Genomic DNA, 19,648 nt, shown 5'->3' on the forward strand with positions numbered 1-19,648 from the left:
CATAGCAATTGTGGGAACCTGCATGTACATTAAACATGCCAATCAGGGGTATGACAATTTCACCATGTTAAAAGGGGAGCTCAGACACTTTACCACTGGTTGGCAGGTGCACAGAGTCCTATAGCCGGCAAAAATATACGGTCCAGCAAAAGATGCACTTTATGAGTTGGCCCTCCAGAATGGGCAAATTTCCTACAAAGGGTGTTTGCGACATACAGCAATAAAAGTGTTTGATTCTGTTGGATGAATGAGGTAATATCTTGGCATGTCTTCTGAACACACAGAAAAGCAAACAGCAGCAGCTTTTTCAATTTGGCAGGCAAACTTTACAAATTGGGTGGCAGCTTGAACTATGTCAATAAAATATTTGAAAGTTAAACAACGATCACACCTATTCTAGTATCACGCATGTATGATTTTGTTGTCAAATGGTTACTTTTGAAACCAGAAGACCTGAATTTAAATTACTGATTTTGCATTTGACATAAATTATATGATTCTGGGCAAATCACTTTGACTCCCTAGAGCTCAGCGCCTATATATGCCAAAACTAAAATAATTTGGAATGCTTAAAAAATACAGAAACGTCCACAATTAAACACTGTACATAAACTAGAGGTTTATGGTTATGTCTTCCAAATTTAACACTTATACAGTTGTTCTCTTCTCCTTAGTGTGTCTGGGTGGTGAGCTTCCTCTCCACCTTTTTCCTGGGCCTTCCCTATGGAGTGGCTGTTGGTGTTGGATTCTCAATCCTGGTTGTCATCTTCAACACACAGTTGTAAGTATTTAATGCCCACCAATCTCCAGTCTTCCACCCAGTCTAAATCCATGTGTCATCTGTGTATCTTTGACAGCAGAGGATTCTCGATGAGTACAATATCCTCATAATTGAGCCTGGGACACACATATACACTTATGCACATACACTTATGTCCTCTTAGGCATGTTCACTTTATAGCATAACACCCATTCTCTTAAGATTTATTTGCGACCCTACATAGCAGCCTGCCATTCGAAACTAACAAGAGGAAAACATGTTTGCAGTGTGTGCTTTAGACTAGCAGTGCATGAATGTATTTTCTTTACACAGGCATAAATCGCACATAATTTTCGGCATTTCACATTACGCTTGTTATGCAAATTTCCCGAAATTTACCCACTATGCCTGCCTGGCCCTGTAATTAAAGACCATTCACACAAAATTCTATTGAGGAATCTCAGGAACAATACGAACGACCAGGTTTGCAGCACTTGTGATTTTTTCCCTTTTACTTTTCGCTCAAAATGCATTATTGCAGGAACACAGTTTGCACTGAAAAATAGTGCCAAATGCAAAATTTCCATTTTGTGTCATTTTGCGTAATATTTCACATTATTATGCAAAGAATATCAAACAATTTTCGCTCACCCCTAGTATAATCCCTCTGGCAAACTTTTGTAAAGGTGACAAATGTGCCACTTCACAAAATGGAGGTGTTGCTTGTGGGTGCATTAGTTTAAAAAACTTTGATGGAGAATTTTCCAGCAAAAACAATTTTGTAGAAGCATTTCCCTGCAAAAGAATGTGTTCTTCTGTAGTTTTTTCGACACATCTTACACTTTGCAGGATTTTCAATCCACTCGGTTTTTATAAAATCTTGCCCACTTTGCGAGCTTGGAAAAGTTTTTTTAAGTTCCTTTAGTCCCCAAAGCTTTTGAAGTCCAACATCGCATGCCCCTACTTTACAATGTATCCTACCCACTTACTTTTTCAGTCACTGGTTGAAATGATTTAGGGTGTTCCCGGGTGTTGCAGGCTTCTATGTTGGTGTGCCATGTTCCTCAAGTTGTGCCACTCCAGCACTACTTTAGAGAGTTGCCTATCTACTTTAACCTTTTCGAATAGAGTTTTAATAGCATCCTTTACTGCCACTTTCCATGTCACATATGTCCATATGCATGAAATGGGAGTGTTTAAGAACTTATAGACATGGGTTCTCACAATAGTGTCTAGAATTCGCTGAAACTGTATGACGTATACCAGAAATTAAATTATCTGTTGTCATTGAAAATAATGTGATTGCGGTCAGCCTCAAAGTTTCTGATTTTGTCAACCTCGGAGGGATGAAATTCAGAGTCAAAATCAGGGTTCTCACGGGGTTTTAATGTTAGGCAAACATTTGGTGCACAGTGGTTATGTAAAGCATCAGCTTCACTGAGGATATGAGGGCATTTATAACATCCACAAACTATATAAGACAGGTGTGTCTACATGTCCAAAGAATATACATACATATGTAAATGAACTCTAACATGTTGACCTTAACACTCAGAAGGTCTAGCTGAATCTAGTTTTGATTACAGATGTGTGAACTAAGGGGGTCATTAGGATGGCGGACGGACCTGCGCTCGTCCACCACCCCTGAGGTGAAGGGACCGTCCTCAAGGGCAGCGGCGGTCCCTCCATGCCAATTAGGATGTGACCGCCACCCTGGCGGTCACATCCTCTATGTTTAGCATTGCGGCGGGTGCTGCTTGCAGCAACACCCGCCGCAATGTTAAAAATGCATGCATTGCATTTGCATGGACAAAGCGGCAGGCACTGCACAGTGCCTGCCTCTTTGTGCATGCTAATGCAGGGGGGTACCATAGGTACCCCCCATGTGCACCCCCACCCCCTTTCTCCCTGGGGGCCCGCAAGGGTCCCCCACAAGCAAAGGTCCACATGCTTTTCCACGGCGGAAAAACTGCAGCGGAAAAGCTTGTGTACAAATGCTTCCTAATTTGGTTGGCAGGCTACACCCCGCGGATCAGCGGCGGACGGACCTGCCGTCCACCGCTGATCCTACCGCCATACTGATCTGGCGGTGGTGTTCACAGGGACTGCGGCGGTGAATCCGCATCCTCCGGGCCGGTGGTGGCTTCCACCGGTCCGGAGGATGCGGATTCACCGCCATCCTAATCGAGCACTTAATTTGGAAAATGGAAAAATATTATCACCAGGCAGGGGCTTGATAATCGAGTATAACAGCACTAAAAACTAAGAATCAAAAGAATGGATATTCTGTTGGCGGCCAATTCTTTTAAACCCACATCAGTGTGAATGTGTTGCTATATTTTCTGTCACACTAACTCTTGAGCATTATTAGGCATTTGTAGCTAAAACTGATCTTCATTCACTGGTCAGATCATGATTTCAGATAAAAAGGTCCCTGACTCCAGGGATGCCCTTCTAATGTTGGCTGGTGTTGATAAAAGTGACAACAAACATCCACCCGTCAGAATTATGCACTTGTTGCTAGTTGAGTGAAATAACGTTGCGCTAAATTATTTACCACAAGAAAAAAATCATGTGCATTGCAAAGAAAGATAAAGAGCACAATTATTATAGGAGTTCCCCCATTCCATAGGCAAGAACCTCTAATGAGAACTAAGGGTCTGATTTAAAGTATGGCGGACAGGTTACTCGATCAGAAACTTGACGGATATCCCGTCCGCTGTATTACAAGTGCATTATATCCAAAGGCATTTTTAATATGCTGAAAGAGTTATCCATTACGGTTCTCACAGAGTAACTTGTCCTTTGAACTCTAAATTAGGCCCTACAGTCTGTAGGCAACAGACTCAGCTGATTGGCTACCCTACAATATGGACCATCTTCCACACATGCAGAAGTTTTTTCTGCGTTCATCAATACAGCTGTAAAATTGCCATTTGGGGATTGCACATTGTGGGATATTATTTATGCAAATTAGGGTATGTGAGCAGACAGAAGTAAAGGAGGCTAAAGGATTATATCAAAATCTTGATATCAATAATTAATTAGATATGGAAATGCTCATTAGATAATGAACAATTCTGCGTGTTCTACCTTTGCCAATGATAGCCATGCAACAGGTGCAATAGGCTCATTACCCACAACTGATTATTTTGGTTCAATGTTAACAGCCGATATGAACTTTTTCAAGAATACCGGAAAAATCTGAAGTTGCTGGGCTCAAAATGTAACAACGAAAGCCCTTTACCACCAGTTTCCTGGTGCTTTATCTTACTGTTGAACCCAAAACTCTACACCAAGTACCCGCTTTAGGACTCGACCCTCATGATAGCACAGCAGAGCGATTCAAGGCATGCTCAAAGAGGAAGTGTGAGGTAGAAACTCAGTACTCAATCAGACACTTAATAACTCATTGTCTGCCTACTGCTTTTACATAAGGGAAAACATTTACTTGGCTTCTATACACAATGCAATATCATGCACAAACGTCAGAGGGCAAAAATATAGGGCCAATTCAGAAAAGTAAGCTGAGAAGAAAGTCTAACTTTACGACTTTTGGGATTCGCAGAGGGCATTTGGCATTTACGAGTGTAAATGCCCTTTGTGAATACCAAAAGTTGAACTTTATGACTTTCGGTATTCACAAAGTGCATTTACGAGCAGTAAATGCCCTTTGGGAATACCAAAAGTCGTAAAGTCAGACTTTCGCCTCATTTTACCTTTGTGAATTGGGCCCATAGTATATAGTAGCCATTGCTGTGTTGAGGAAGCAGCTAATGTTATTGTGTGCTGTTCCTAGTAATAAGGTGATGTAAAATACTGTAAATGCCAGCAAGAGTTCATTAGCCTTCTTAGGAAAATTGGTGAGTACTTCTGCTTGTCTTGCTGGCCTTCAAATTGTCATGTGTGTTAAGGCCTAAGAAAATTGAACAGCAACAGAAATGTGCCCAAAGGAACTCAAAGTGGAGGCACATGCTCGACAGAACTATGCAAAGGACATTTCTCCACCCTACAATTCTGTGTACCACTACCTCCTCTCTTCTTTCTATGCCACAGCTCTCTTTTTTGCCTCATTGCTCCCTTTCATGTCCCTTCCTCCCCATTTATTGTCCATCCCTCTTTCCTTCTCTACCAGATACCTCCATATTTATTGCGGTCTTGTCTCCACATCTTTCCTCCACTCTTTTTCTTGGGTCCTATGTCACGTTCTTGGTTGCAATATCCCTTTCTTGTCACATCCACTTTCTGTTTTATATTGTCACTCCCCTTCTTGTCTCCTCACTATTTCTTTTTTTAAATTTTTTTTTGGGGGGGGATTTTATATACATACAACAAAACATTTGTTATATGGGTTTACCGCCTCTGGTCATCCATTTTACTTCTCAGCCCTACCTGACTGTGTGTTGTAATGAAGGGCACCATGCATACTTCTGGCTCTTCTAATCCCCCGGCAATCATTGTGGAGCAGCAGGTCCCATGTGTGACACTACGAAAAGGCTCTGCAAGTCAAGTCAAGTCAAGTCAGAGAATTTATATAGCGCACTACATACCCAGAGGGTTTCAAGGCGCTTAGAAAGGGGAGGAGGATTACTTGTCAAATATCCACGCATCCCTGCACCCCTCACAAAAAGGAAGTGGGAGAGAAGACCATGAAAGGAAGGAAAAGAGGGTGCAAGCGTTAATGTAAATTTAAAACAGACACAGATTGGTCAGCCTGTCCTAAAACATCTACTCACGTCAAAGCTCACTACCCAGGAACCTGCTCTATTTGCACAATAACTGGTTGGCCCTGAAGTCCAAGTCTGTGACTATATTAAGATTATTACACGGGTTGGGCTAAAGTTGTGCACCTACAATAATTGTACAGGACGGTGTTTTTCAGTACATTCATGTGCATTAGACACAACCTCATGTTTTGAAATTAGAAGGCAACTACCCCCTTTCAGCTATAAAGAGGAAATAAAACTGTTCCAGGAGGCAACATCTATACAGGTCTTTTAGCTTCACTTAGCCACTAAAGCAGATGATGAAAGAGAAACACGTTTCGCCAAGAGTGCTAAGAAAGGCATTATTACGTGATATGACAGGTGATCCATGGGTTTCTATTGGGGTTTGCACTGTTTTTCTTAAACTGAATTTAATGCACTTCTTGAAGCACTGCATTAAAATGACAGAATGCTGGAAGCGTCAGCCATACGTTTATTATTTTTAACCATCGGGACTGTGTGTATCAAGTCTTATAAATCTGTTTTTCCTCTTCTTTCTCTTTCCCAAGTCGGAATGGCTCTGCCCTAGGACAGATAGCTTCAACAGACATCTACAAAAATCCCAAAGTCTATAACAAGGTGAGTCTGTCTCCTACATGCTTTGTTTGCTGCTTTTCTCTTCCATCTTCTCACTGGCCCCAAGCTATACACTTGTGCGTTGTTATGTTGAGTTGATATCCGGACAGCATGGCCTTGAAGTGCCATGCAGCTATGGTAGAGTTTGTCAATATTACAGGGGGGAAAACATCCATCACATCGCATGCGAAACAACGCATGCAATTACAACGCGGCTGTTACAACAACTGCGTTGTTACATCACAGTACCATTACAACGCAAGTTGTTACAACGACTTGCTCTAGGAGGCGCTCTAAACTAAGGAATAGTATAATTTACTATTCCAACCCCTCCCTACTGTTGCACACACTGAAGTTAGAATAGTAAATTATACTATTCCTAAGTCTAGCGCGCCCACTAGAGCAAGTCGTTGTAAAGACTTGCGTTGTAATGGTACTGGATGTAACAATGCAGTTGTTGTAACGACCGCGTTGTAATCGCATGCGTTGTAAACACATGCGATGTAAACGCCTATATTCTTACAGCGGTGATGTGATAAACTAATGCAAAGACTTAGATACAGTCAATTTTTTGACCACATCAGACTAGCCACTTGTCTGCTTCTTTTTTTCCCTATGTTGACGGATCTGCAACTCACATCCATTAGACCCAATCCTTGTGCATCTGCCCCACGATGGCTGTTGCAGTGCTGCTTTACTTGCCACAGAACGGAACATCTTTTATCGTTTGTTTGTGGTTTCCCATGAAATGTGTGTTATTGGACTAGGCCCTGGAGTATGCTATATCCAAATGAGCATGGGCCCGTCTATACATATTTTCTCTTGGGTGCATAACTGCATAGTGGATCTTGGATTTCTCGGCGAATCCTGGTTTCAAAAAGATCAGATTTAGGGATAGGTGGTAACAGGACACGGGTCAGAAATATAATGTTCCGTCAGGCCAGGTCTCAGGTCCTACCGCCTCTTCCAGAGCTGGAGAAAGCAGTGTGTTTCAGAAGGCGGAACAATTTGCGGAAAGACCCCAGAGCACTTTTATCTTGTATGGGAGCTGCTGAAAGAACTACTAAAAAGAAAAGTAGGTGGTAATGGGCCATTACCACCTACTTTTCTTGTTAGTAGTTCTTTCAGCAGCTCCCATACAAGATAAAAGTGCTCTGGGGTCTTTCCGTGTTTGTGGGGCTACAACATCCCAGCGTGCACCTTCCCCGTGCCCCACCCCGGCCCCTGCATCCCACCGTACCTGCTTGCTTGATAATCCTCTGTGCACGATGATGACCTCTGACCTCTCTTACAGGTGAAGCCGGTGGAGGGGATTAAGATTGTGACGTACTGCTCCCCGCTCTACTTTGCCAATTCGGAGATTTTCCGTCAGAAAGTCATTAAAAAGGTAAAAAGCTGCATTTTGTCTCCTGTCTGAGCGGCGCGTCGGTAACCCCTCAATCGTTCCCCATGAAAGGACGGCTTTATAGCCCAGGGGGAATCGCATTACAATAAAAAGAGGATTTGACGGAGGGCATATTAAAAAAGTTCATCTGAAACCTGGCCATTTCTGTGAACTAGATAACTTAATAACAATCCGAACATGTTGCTGCCTAAATTGCAGGCTGGGACTGAAATATAGAGTAACAGTGGAACATGATGTCGGTGCCAAGTTGATGGACTTTGAGAATCCAGCCTAAACCAGGGAAAGGCCCCAATGTCTCAACATCAAAGTCTCAATGACAGACGTTCAAGCCGAAGCCAGGCCTTCCCATGCCAGCCTAGAAGACACCCCTGAACCCACAGCAGAAATAATGGCCTTTCCAACGAAAAACGCATTTTTTGTGCACATTCCGCTATAATGTGCCCGAATTTGCAGTGCACAGCAATTAGTAATGCGGAATTCCATATTCTCCAGTATAACACACTACTTACTAATGACCCTCCTTTTCACCAGTGCATACATTACCTGTGCAAGCCTTTTAATCTAACCTGAGATGTAGTGCGTTCTACCAAAACAGGCATCCACACATACTAAATAATGTAAAGAAAGCAAAAATCCATCTCTTTTAGCATTGAAGATCTCACTTGAGCATGCTCAGGTATTACCGCAGTGTAGGATAATGTATATGGTCTACTAATGTATGCATCTCTTTTGAATATATTCTGTACTCCGATTATAACAAGATGCCCTCTCTTCTCCCAGCATAGACAGCATGTGAGCATGGCCATAAGCCCTCAGACTCTATGAGATGGTTTCAGGGGCGTATGAGATTCGGGGAGGGGGGTAAGAGGCGTGAATCTCAAATTTCCAGTGTGAATCTCAGATTCCCCAACTAAAAAAGCAGTGGGCTGCAAGGTGAAGGGTGAGATGACCAAGGTCTCTGTCCAGAGTGGCAGAGTGGATGAAAAACTGTGGATTGGAATGGTATCCCAAGCAATTGCCACTGGGTAGACTATTTACAAGCATTCACTCCATCACCTTTTGAGTATTTGCTTGCTATTAGGAAGCCTGGAAACCTGAAACTGGTGCAGCTTTCATAGCCTACTACTACCAAGGTTTGTAACTGCCAAAAATTTGTGAACTTGTACCAATTCAAGGAGTACTTCTATGGTTGTAGATATACTACTTTCGGGTAAACCAGTCACTATACATGTTAAACTTTACGTTCCCAAAAAATTAACAAGCTCTTAGTATAATGAGAATCACAAGACAAATTGAAGTGGGAAAGAAGATTTGACTCAGGGACCCCAGATCTCAATACTGAGCCAAGAATGCACTTGGGGAGTTTCACGCTCCAAAGACCTACTTGAAGCTACACCACAGTCCTTCCCACCGGGGCCTGATAATTCCCCTGCTAATTCATTACTATGGCCAAGTACAACACAACAGCCTGGAGTCCCTGCCCTGAGATCCCTTTTTTAAATGTATTTTCACTGCACACATTCTTCTTTGTCTCTGCTACGAGAAGCTTTGATGGTTTAGTTGTCAAATTAGTACATGTAGGCAGGAATCCATGTTTCCAGTCCTCGCCTTTTACAAATCATTTTATCAAGTGACTGACGGTCCCATGTACTAAGCCCGAGTCGCAAATAGAGTTGGGCCTGCCATCAAATTAATAGGGCAAGCTGAGGCTGATCTGAGCCAAGAGTCTGGTTTGGCTCTAAGTGTCCATGCAAAAGCCGAGCCATCAAAACATTTGGCATGGATATTGTGCAACAAAAATAATGTAAAAATATCACACAGTCTCTTCAAAATTTAAACAAGTGTATTTTTTTAGTATATGGAAGCATTTCTCAATAGAACATCAGATTATATCTCTGCATAGACAGACATGTATTAATAGTGATAGTTTTTAAACATGAACTTAGAAACATTAATGGCTCGGCCCTCAACAACAACGCCATTAGTGAACTAAGAGGCAAGTTAGTAGTCATGTAAACCCTTAACATGGGCTAGATTCTTATTATAGATGGAGTAACATTCTAGTCTTCTAAATCAAACATAAGAGGTGCTTGCACCGCGCACATCCCGAACTCAAGTACTTAAAAGTGTTCTCATATGTGATATTAAAGAAAGGAGGCTCTGTGAAATATGTTTGCGTAGGATGACACAGTTTGGACAAGCAGGGAAGCCACTATTGATTCCAGGTTATCTGGCTTCATATTTTAAAATTCAGCCAAAAGATGTATATCTCTGTCTCTCTTCTCTCCAGTTTTACATCAAAGGTCACTGTTTTGTCTTTTATTTTTGGCTCACGACGAGATAATTGGTACAGACAGAGCATATCTGACTCAGCGCTCCCGGACCCGGACCCAACTACAAAGCCAATAATGCATTTATTTTTTGGGAGGGTGCAACACCCCTACAACACCACCACAAAGCTATGTCCCTGAATGGTTTATATTTTTCCAGTACTGACTTCACATGGGCATGCTTGTCTGGCACCAGGGCAGGGCAAGCCACTGACTTTAAATTCTTAAGGCAGGCTGACCGAATGCAGCGGTTGGTTGCTGAAGGCCTTTCCTTGCTAGAAATCCGGTCTGTCTTCTCTTCCCAGACAGGAGTAGATCCTGGAAAAGTGTATTTAGCCAAGAAGAAGTATCTGAAGAGCCAGGAAAACGACATTCCCCCACCACCAAAGCCGCGAGGATCACTCTTCATGAAGGCTAAGGTGAGATATGGGATCTAATTTCACCATCTGGTACTGGCACTGAGTTACGAGTGCTTATATTTTGTCTGTCAGAACACATACCTGCTCCTGGCAACAGGTAAACTCTACTTGGGAAGCACCTAGCACAAAGTAACACTGCACATTTACCCATCTGGCACAGAGTACACAGTGTACTGCAATAGAGTAACAGTAACATTTACACATTTTTAATCGCAAATCCAACACCAGGTAATATTGGGCTTATTATAGGATGTCTCCCTCAGAAGTTCAGGGATCTGGACTTTCCATAGGATTTGCCGTCAGGCCAAAAAGAATTGTTATCTGTCAGGAATTTGGTAAATATTAACTAGAAGGTGTGCTGTACAGTAGCCTTGTTTGGGTGCATCAATATGAGTGCATGGTTTTTGCGTAGGACAGCGTAGATTACTAAAGCATGGGTTAGCACGCACTGACCACATTTTGATGAATCCCAACATCAGAGTATCAGAGTGTTTCATAGTAAGGTATAGCTGCAGTGTTAGGGCGCGTATGGGATCCCTCAGCAGAACTCGCGTGAAGTATATGGCTTTGGAGAGGCGTTTACTGTGTATGGAAATGGAGTGCAGGTTGTGGGCGGTACATCAAGTGCCTACTAGGAAATTATGCAGATATTCTATACATTGCCCTTTTTCTGAAAGTCGTCACCACTCTCCCTCCTGGCAGACTATCTCCCTACAGGAGCTGCAGCAGGACTTTGAGATGCCACCACCGACTGACTCGAACAACAATGCAACGGCAGCCAATGGACCGAATGTGTGTTACGTCAACTTCAACCAGGCAGCAGAGGTGCAAGCACCAGGCAGCAGCTTGTATGATACTTATATTGGCACTAGAGCAGACCCCATCTTCGATGCCCCACCCCACATCAATTTCCACACTGTCATTGTTGACATGAGTGGTGTGTGCTTTGCTGATCTGATGGGCGTCAAAGTCCTGGGAAAGGTAATAATTGTTTTATCACACAGCTATAATGCAAACCTCTGATAAAGTATAATAACTTGTTTTGATAAAGAGCTCGCTACTGCAGATCTACTGTTTCACAGTGTAATAGGTGGTTAGTCCTATCTTTAAGAGCTAAGGTGTGAACTTGTGATTCCAGCTCACCATCCTAAGTGGACGTGACTGCACCAGTAAGGGGCTGGTGCCCAAAGACAGCCAAGAAGGAAAGGTGTTGAGGGCAAGTGACTCCAGGGTAATTTGTACAGTGTATTTGAAGTAGGAATTAATTAATTTAAGAATGACTGTCAATAAAACACAACTTGGGGTTAAACGGTACTAGAGTGGGAAATCAAGCGTAGAGGGATCGAGAAGAGCGTCTTCAGTAAAACAAGCTCAAACAAAACCTGTCATTTGTACTATACTATCTGCATGAACACATGCTATGTGCCAATAACAGTATAATAACTCAAAGACATAGGTTAAGCAATATACACCTGTGCATAGTGCAACTCGAGGTCCCAAACGTAAAGCCAATAGTCTCTAGGTCATCTAACTGAGGCTAGAGGAATATTGTTACTAGTAATCGAATCACTTACTTAGAGAGCATCTCGACTTACATAAATAATTATATAATGCGAACAGTGTGTGGATGATGTGGAGCCAAGCCTGAAATAGCCACAAGCCAAAATGTCTATGCAGTAATGTTTGCTCACGCACTGATGTGATTTCTGTCTCTTTCCTGATAGCTCGGTTCCAGTTATCAAAAGATTGGTGTTAATTTCTTTCTCGCTAATATGCAAGGTAAGTGGAAACCAGTGCCTAGTTATTTGTAAAATATATATACACGTTCAATCACAGGGTTCTTTTGACATTTAAGGACCTGGCTTGACTGACCAGATGGACACTTGCATTCTCTCACTGGCCGCTGAGTACTTCTTCATTGGCAAAGAAGATGTAAGGCACCTTCTAACAAGACTAGTGCACCTGTTTCCTCCATCAGATGACCTATGGTTGGTTGGATTTTAAATAGAATCCTCGTTAGTCTAATGCATCAAACCCTCTGAAGCCAGGTGTCTCGTAACACGGCTCTCCTCACTTGGAGGATTTCTTTTTAGTTGCTAAAACGTCTGCACTGCATTGGAAAACTATTCTCTATGCATTTTCGAATTGTTCAACGTGATTTATTTGGACAGTTTAGACATAAGGATTCATTCCACCCTTGTGTCCAGGTTGTGGACTAAATACCACCTGTGAAAGGGTTATCTCCCTGCCTTTTTCTGCACCCACATGGGTTTACCTTGAGCGACGCTCGGTTCTGCATTATGAAAACCACCACCTACTTATTACTTTTGGAAGCAAGCTGCGCTGTGGTTCTGGCCACTTTTGATAAATACATGACATCCCCCATCTCCTACTGCTGTACTCTGCGTTCGTTTATTGTCCGAGCACTCTCCGCCAGATTCAGAAACATATTTATTCTAGCTTTGTGAAATTCATCGCATGTTTTCTATAGGCATGACGCTTTAGAAGCTTCATTCAAAACAATGTGCAATTTTGGGTCAGCAGGTTCTGCTGAACCTTTTCCCCTGGGCCTAAACTCTTCGATGTTGCCCTCTCCTCCTTCCCTTATCCTCTTTGTTGTGAACCCTACCCCCAGTTTTACAATTATGGTGAGACATGACACAGAAGTGAGGTAAAATAACCTTTAAGGGGAGTCCCTTACTCCTGGTCTTTCAGTCTCTTTGACTGCCCGACCAATCATCAACTCATCAGCCAGGGGTCAAAACAAACACTGATTGTCTTCTTTTCTAAAAAAGAAACTAACCCATGCACACACCTATATGTGGACAGTGAGTGTATGCATATGATACAGGCAGTGCTCTAAGTGGACACTGAACCAAGGCTTTATTTGGCCCTGTATTTCAGTCATTCACTGAATAATTTTAAAAAGACCCTACCTAGCAGCCTATCTCATGCTAGGCCTGCAATGTAATGTCACCAGAAGTCCTTTTTGTGACACAGGGGCTAAGTGGAAGGTGGCTACTGTTGTTTACTCTTGGTGCACAAGAGCCTAAAGCATTATTTCATTTCACACACACACACATGATATCGCGATTTTGAGCTTTACAAAAACATTCCAAACTCGGTACCATGAATTTTTATAAAAGTGCCCCCAAACTTGTTTTAAAAAAGTGGCCCTCTATTTAATGGCTCTCTGTTGCTGGTGATCCAGTAAAAGGAGGGCGAACAACAGGCTGGCACAGCAGAGGTGTTCACATCACCTGTCGCCTGTCTTTAAAATGAATGAACAGAGCCCCCTTCTTTGCTACTAGCCTGCGGCCCGTACCTTGTCGATTCTGCAGGCATTTTAACCTCACTCCTGCCCCCACACCTTCCACTACTATCTGCCACTCCTTTCTATTAACCCCATCTCTCCTCTGCCCTATCTCCTGTTCACCCCCTCCCTCATATTTCTTCAAAAATCTTTCTTGTGGGGTGAGATTTATTTTGTATAACACAAACTTGGCCCAAGGGTATTACGCCCCCCCCCTCTCCTCTGCTACCCTCCACTTTCCTTCAGGACTGTGACTCTTCTCTTGCCACCCTCCTCCCATGGCTCATCTGGCTCCCACATCCCACTCCCCAGAGTCCTCTGTCCCCCACCCCGCTCCTGCTCCTCCCTTGCTATTGTGCACACTGCAAGGAACACAGATTGTCTGATGCCAGAAACAGCTGCTTTCATAGTGCCCACACCACCAGCTCTCTCCACACTGCGCACGTTAACACTTACATACCAAGGAAACTCATGAGACATATTTGTGGGAAATCAGTGGTGCAGGTTTATTTCGTACAACACGTAGCTGATAAGGTGGGTCATCTTACAGGCGATCCAATGCCGCAGCCCCTCGCTGACCCGCATGCCTAAGGAGCCATCTTGCACGGCGAGTCGATGCTCTGACGGTGCAGTAAATTATCACTTTATTTCGTTCTACTCCCGCCCCCCCTGTCAGGGCGGAGCAATGAGGCACACCCCCGGTCGGTTCAGGCCCCCCGACCGCCCGAAGGACTAACGGGGCGCCGACGCTGTTTCCTGGAACCCCCTCGGCTCCAGGTTCTTGGCTCAGGCACCCTTACTGTGCCAGGCAGAGGTATTTAGACTGTATCCTTCTGCCGCAGAGGTACCCCTACAGTCCATCTGCTTCCAGATCGCCTTGTGACTCCGCCTGCAACATAAAACATGACCATTAAAAGTTCACAACTTTCGCCCTCCGCTCTGCCGCTGGGTCAGGGTTAGGGTGGGAACAGCGCAGAGCAGCCAAGGCACCGACGCGGCAGGAGAGACTGAGCAACGAGCTGGGCCTGCTATAAAACTCCCCGGGAACGCCCCCCCGCCTAGGAGCGCCCCCCCCATTGGCCGTTCGCGAGGAGGGGGGATGGTGCGCTGTAGGCTCCTCTCGCGCGTCGTGTGGTACTAAGACGCTGTCTCGCCCATGCTCCCCTCTGTGTCGCCTGGCCAGCGGCATAGTGCCCACACCACCAGCGCTTGCTCCACACTGCGTACGTTAACACTTACATACCAAGGAAACTCATGAGACATATTTGTGGGAAAGCAGTGGTGCAGGTTTATTTCGTACAACACGTAGCTGATAAGGTGGGTCATCTTACAGGCGATCCAATGTGGCAGCCCCTCGCTGACCCGCATGCCTAAGGAGCCATCTTGCACGGCGAGTCGATGCTCTGACGGTGCAGTAAATTATCACTTTATTTCGTTCTACTCCCGCCCCCCCCTGTCAGGGCGGAGCGATGAGGCACACCCCCGGTCGGTTCAGGCCCCCCGACCGCCCGAAGGACTAACGGGGCGCCGACGCTGTTTCCTGGAACCCCCTTGGCTCCAGGTTCTTGGCTCAGGCACCCTTACTGTGCCATGCAGAGGTATTTAGACTGTATCCTTCTGCCGCAGAGGTACCCCAACTGTCCATCTGCTTCCAGATCGCCCTGTGACTCCGCCACAGCTCTGGAGGAGGCCGATGACAGAGGCCGATGACAGAGCCCCCCCACCCACCTAGCTACTTCACCTCGCTGTTTCGTACCACTTGCACATCCAGGAGGGATATGTTCACCCCCAGTCCAGACAAGTGTACCCAACCTAAGAGCATTCTTATAAGGCAACAATTTTATAGCCCGCAGGTGGTGCGGCACTTGTAATTAGGGCGCCATCAGGGAAGCATCTCTTAAGTCCCTGTGGAGCATTTGCCACGGTATTTCGCCTCCATTTGTACTTTGTTTCTCTTGTAACCTGCCCCTTGCCACTTTTCCCTTCTGAATCCACTGTTAGCTACCTCATGTATTTGTTTGCCTAGTGGCGTTACTTATCCCCGCACATCACATTTGGGATCTATTACAGAGGCACCCTTCACCTTGAACCCACCATTGCCGCTGTAACCCTTTAATTTAAGGCCATTATTCAGATGCTTAAGCCTGATAGTGACCATTGCATTTTGGGTGAGTGATTTAGTCTCTCCTCCTATACTAAGCCTTTAGGTGCACCTCTATCATAGTACCCTTCACCACTACACTATGGAGATTTCTTAGAACGGTTCTTAGGACACGCCCTTAGGTAATAAGCCGCACCTCAGATGGGGATTGCTTAAGGGCAACATATACTTAAGGCTGGGGTGCTATTTCAGAAAGCTGCACGTTTGGTAGATGATATTGCATTGATATGCCCATCCGAAATTGGACAATCCTGAAGTGATGTGGTTTACTGCATAATACTGTAGTGCCTTTTAGGATTACATGTGTGAGTTAGACACATTTGGATTTATGCTTGCAGGATTACTCCTCCTTTAAAATATTTTTCCCCGTGTCTTACCCACCAGATCTATTAAGTCTTATTGCTTGAAGACACTTCTCATAGTTGAGCTTCACAACAGATAGATTTTATTGGAAGGGAAGTGTAAAAAACGCTGCGATGGTTTAATGTTTCATGTCCAACTCTCCATCATGCCGATGAAGGCTGTATCACAGATGTGTGGCTCAGCTTACAAGCCAGGGGAAGGTTATTAATCCCCGTGGCAACATGCGTGACATATAAACAATGATGCCAGTCCCTTCACTGAGGGGATTACTCAAGGCCACTCAAAATACCCGTTTGGTAAATTATGTTTACTTTGGGGGGCTCTCAATTTCGAATTATGACCTCGTGTCGCACTTGTGAAGTTTAATGCTTCATGACATCGCTGGGCCTGTTGTGGGTGCTGACTGGTCACGCTCCACATGTTAACCTCAAATTTCAGCAACTTTAGTATCGGATTAAAGGCCCCACCTACTAGGATTTTAAACAGTGATATTGGTATTGTATTAAAGGCCCCACCCACTAGGATTTTAAACAGTGATATCGTGGCGCAGCAGAATAGAAAGTCAGGGAACCACTTAGAAACTTACATGTGATTCAATATAATTTTGTAATATTACAAGTTACCCAGGAGAACGTACTGTTTGTAAGCTCAGGGTTTGTAAACATAAGCAAGGTTAGGCACATATAAATAAACAACTCTCAGCCACAAAATGCATATTGTAATATGCCGCTGGCCGCGCGACACAGAGGGGAGCATGGGCGAGACAGCGTCTTAGTACCACACGACGCGCGAGAGGAGCCTACAGCGCACCATCCCCCCTCCTCGCGAACGGCCAATGGGGGGGCGCTCCTAGGCGGGGGGGACTTCCCTCCTGTTCACCCCCTCCCTCATATTTCTTCAAAAATCTTTCTTGTGGGGTGAGATTTATTTTGTATAACACAAACTTGGCCCAAGGGTATTACGCCCCCCCCTCTCCTCTGCTACCCCCACTTTCCTTCAGGACTGTGACTCCTCTCTTGCCACCCTCCTCCCATGGCTCATCTGGCTCCCACATCCCACTCCCCAGAGTCCTCTGTCCCCCACCCCGCTCCTGCTCCACCCTTGCTATTGTGCACACTGCAAGGAACACAGATTGTCTGATGCCAGAAACAGCTGCTTTCATATTACAATATGCATTTTGTGGCATCAGACATCCTCCAATTTGAGGCGTGCTCCTCTGGGCACTCTGCGAGGTTGCAGACTTTGACATAGCACAGTATGCAGCAGTGACACAGCACAGGCCATGCAGTAATTGTTGTGGCTGGCACATTTTCTGCAGACCGCAAATGTTGAGGTTTCAGGCGGTTCATTTTACTATTATTGGCTGCAAAATTTGCCACCAAAGACGCAAAATCGTGTGGGGCCTGATTTCAGCTAAATAACTAAGGTATTGCCACTTACATTTAAACTTACCTAGGCACGTATTGTAAATTGTTTTTGGCGTTGGGTAGAGAGCAATATAAACTTTTAAATAAAATAGGCTGCTGATTTTGATTACGGTATTATTATTATTTGATTATGCTGTGTTCAATGAGACCCTATTTATGAATTTGTCAGTCACAGGATGCTATTTCACATCTATTAATTACATAGGGCACAACTCGTGTAAAGACTTTGCAAACAACACCCGTTTAGTGCCCAGCCACTTTTTCCATCCCACTTAAAGCCCTAGTGATATATCTGTATATCAGCGGATGTCTATAATATAGCTTTTGCAGCAATTTCTGGTCCAGCCACTAGGTGATGTTTCTCACCGGTCTGACAGTGCTTAAGTTGCAAAAAATTAATTTATGCCAGGGCCTTCCTCAGGAGACCAATGCAGCTTGCACCACATATTGCCCCTGCCCGCGCTGCCAATATTAGTAAGAACACAACTACTAACCATCACAGTCCCACGAGTTGACCATAAGAATGGCTTAGGCCTTAAGTAATAGTCATTTTTAAACTATAGTGAATTAATTAACAACTGTTTTTGTGTTCATCTCTGAAGTAGACCGACAGCGGCACCATGTGGCAGACTGTCACATGCACCGGTGTTGACAATTAAGTGCTGGTGCCGAGATTAGGAAACCACTGGCTCAAATTAAGCATTTGAAAGGGACAGAAACTATGACTAATAATGACTGTGACATCACAAAAGTAGCTTTATCCTTTTCCCTCACTTGCCCTCTCTGTTCTTTGCCTTTTCTAGCTCAGGTCTACCATGATATCGAGACCGGAGGAGTTTTCGCTGAGGGTGGACTGGACCGGAATCATTTGTTCATCACCGTCCACGACGCAGTTCTGTATGCGATGGAAACTGTCAGAAGCGTGTCCCTAGGCCCGCGGTCGGAAAAGGTAACTTACCGAAGGGGAGCAGGGCGCTGAACTACTATTGCTGAACTACTATTCACCTTTTTTGAAAATCAATATCTTTTTTTATATAATATAATAGGTGATAGCGTAGTCGGCATCGAACGCTACAGTTACACATTCAAACAGTTCAGACATGTATCTTTACGTTGGAGGGGTTACAATATACTTTTTGAACGGTATAGTCATTATACATTCCTATAGTATTCGTGTGTACAAACCACCATCTGAACAATATTAATCAGACAATAAAACATAAACTTGAACTACTATTGACTTTCACGGGTTGAGTAGGGGAATCCGACCTCCCACGTATTTCCTATTGAATGAAGCACTTATTTACAGATACACAGACCAAGGCAGACATACTGTAAAATACACATTTAAGGTCCACTTCAAATGCAAAACCCAAAAACGTGTGGCGCCACAAGCTGAATCAGCTCTAGGTACTTTCTGCCTGAGGGCCCTTGTCTAACCCTCTTCCTCTTGTCAGGATTTCTGCTCGTTACAAATGAGCTGCTTCAAGCCGTGGATCGAAGAAATAATCTAAATGTTACAAGCACAAGGCATTTACCATTTCAATCCTGTGGCTTTAAAATGTCGCACTTAGCTTCACAATTCCCTTGACACCGCTTTAAAGATCACCAAAATGAGTGTTAATGTGGCAGGTTTGCACTGTTCTTCAACTTGCTGTATGTAGATTGGGTTATGTTTGAGAAGCTTTCATGTGGCACATGTAGATCAGGTTAGGGGGACTTTTCAATGGAGCAATGGTGGACAAGTAAGTAATAAAGATGGCCGTCCCAACCCTTCCTCGGGGAAGGATGCCCGTCAAAAAGCCCCAGTCAGCCAGGGTGAGCGTGGCCAGCAGCCAAAGGAAATGGCCACAGCCTTTAGTAGCTTCCTTTTGCCCTAGACTATCCCCGAGTAAATCCGCACGATAATCCGCAGGCAGCATTAAAACAGAGGTGGAGGAAGAACCAGAGCCAGCTGGGGTTGGAAAATGCCGACCGGTATCCGAAAAGGACGAAGGAGTGACCGGCTACGTCGAGGAGAAAAGTGCGTCCTACTCACTATACGGAAGCTGGAGCCTCGAGTAACAGCGAGGCCGACAAACCGACTGACAAGTGGCTCCCCCCTCGAGGCGAGACAAGGAGTGTCCTG

General features: G+C 44.4%; 1 protein-coding gene across 1 annotated transcript in view; it reads left to right on the top strand.

Annotated features, from left to right (window-relative positions):
• The window catches only part of SLC26A9 (solute carrier family 26 member 9), a 196,847-nt gene that overhangs the window by 160,933 nt on the left and 16,266 nt on the right, over window positions 1-19,648 (top strand). Inside the window, exons 14-20 of the mRNA XM_086923425.1 lie at window positions 675-781; window positions 6,036-6,105; window positions 7,397-7,489; window positions 10,143-10,256; window positions 10,959-11,237; window positions 11,981-12,035; window positions 18,324-18,469. Coding sequence (XP_086779551.1) covers window positions 675-781; window positions 6,036-6,105; window positions 7,397-7,489; window positions 10,143-10,256; window positions 10,959-11,237; window positions 11,981-12,035; window positions 18,324-18,469 — 864 coding nt within the window. The remainder of the gene's footprint in view (window positions 1-674; window positions 782-6,035; window positions 6,106-7,396; window positions 7,490-10,142; window positions 10,257-10,958; window positions 11,238-11,980; window positions 12,036-18,323; window positions 18,470-19,648) is intronic.

This window comes from Lissotriton vulgaris, chromosome 5 (assembly GCF_964263255.1).
Source record: "Lissotriton vulgaris chromosome 5, aLisVul1.2, whole genome shotgun sequence".
In the NCBI taxonomy this organism is placed as follows: domain Eukaryota; kingdom Metazoa; phylum Chordata; class Amphibia; order Caudata; family Salamandridae; genus Lissotriton; species Lissotriton vulgaris.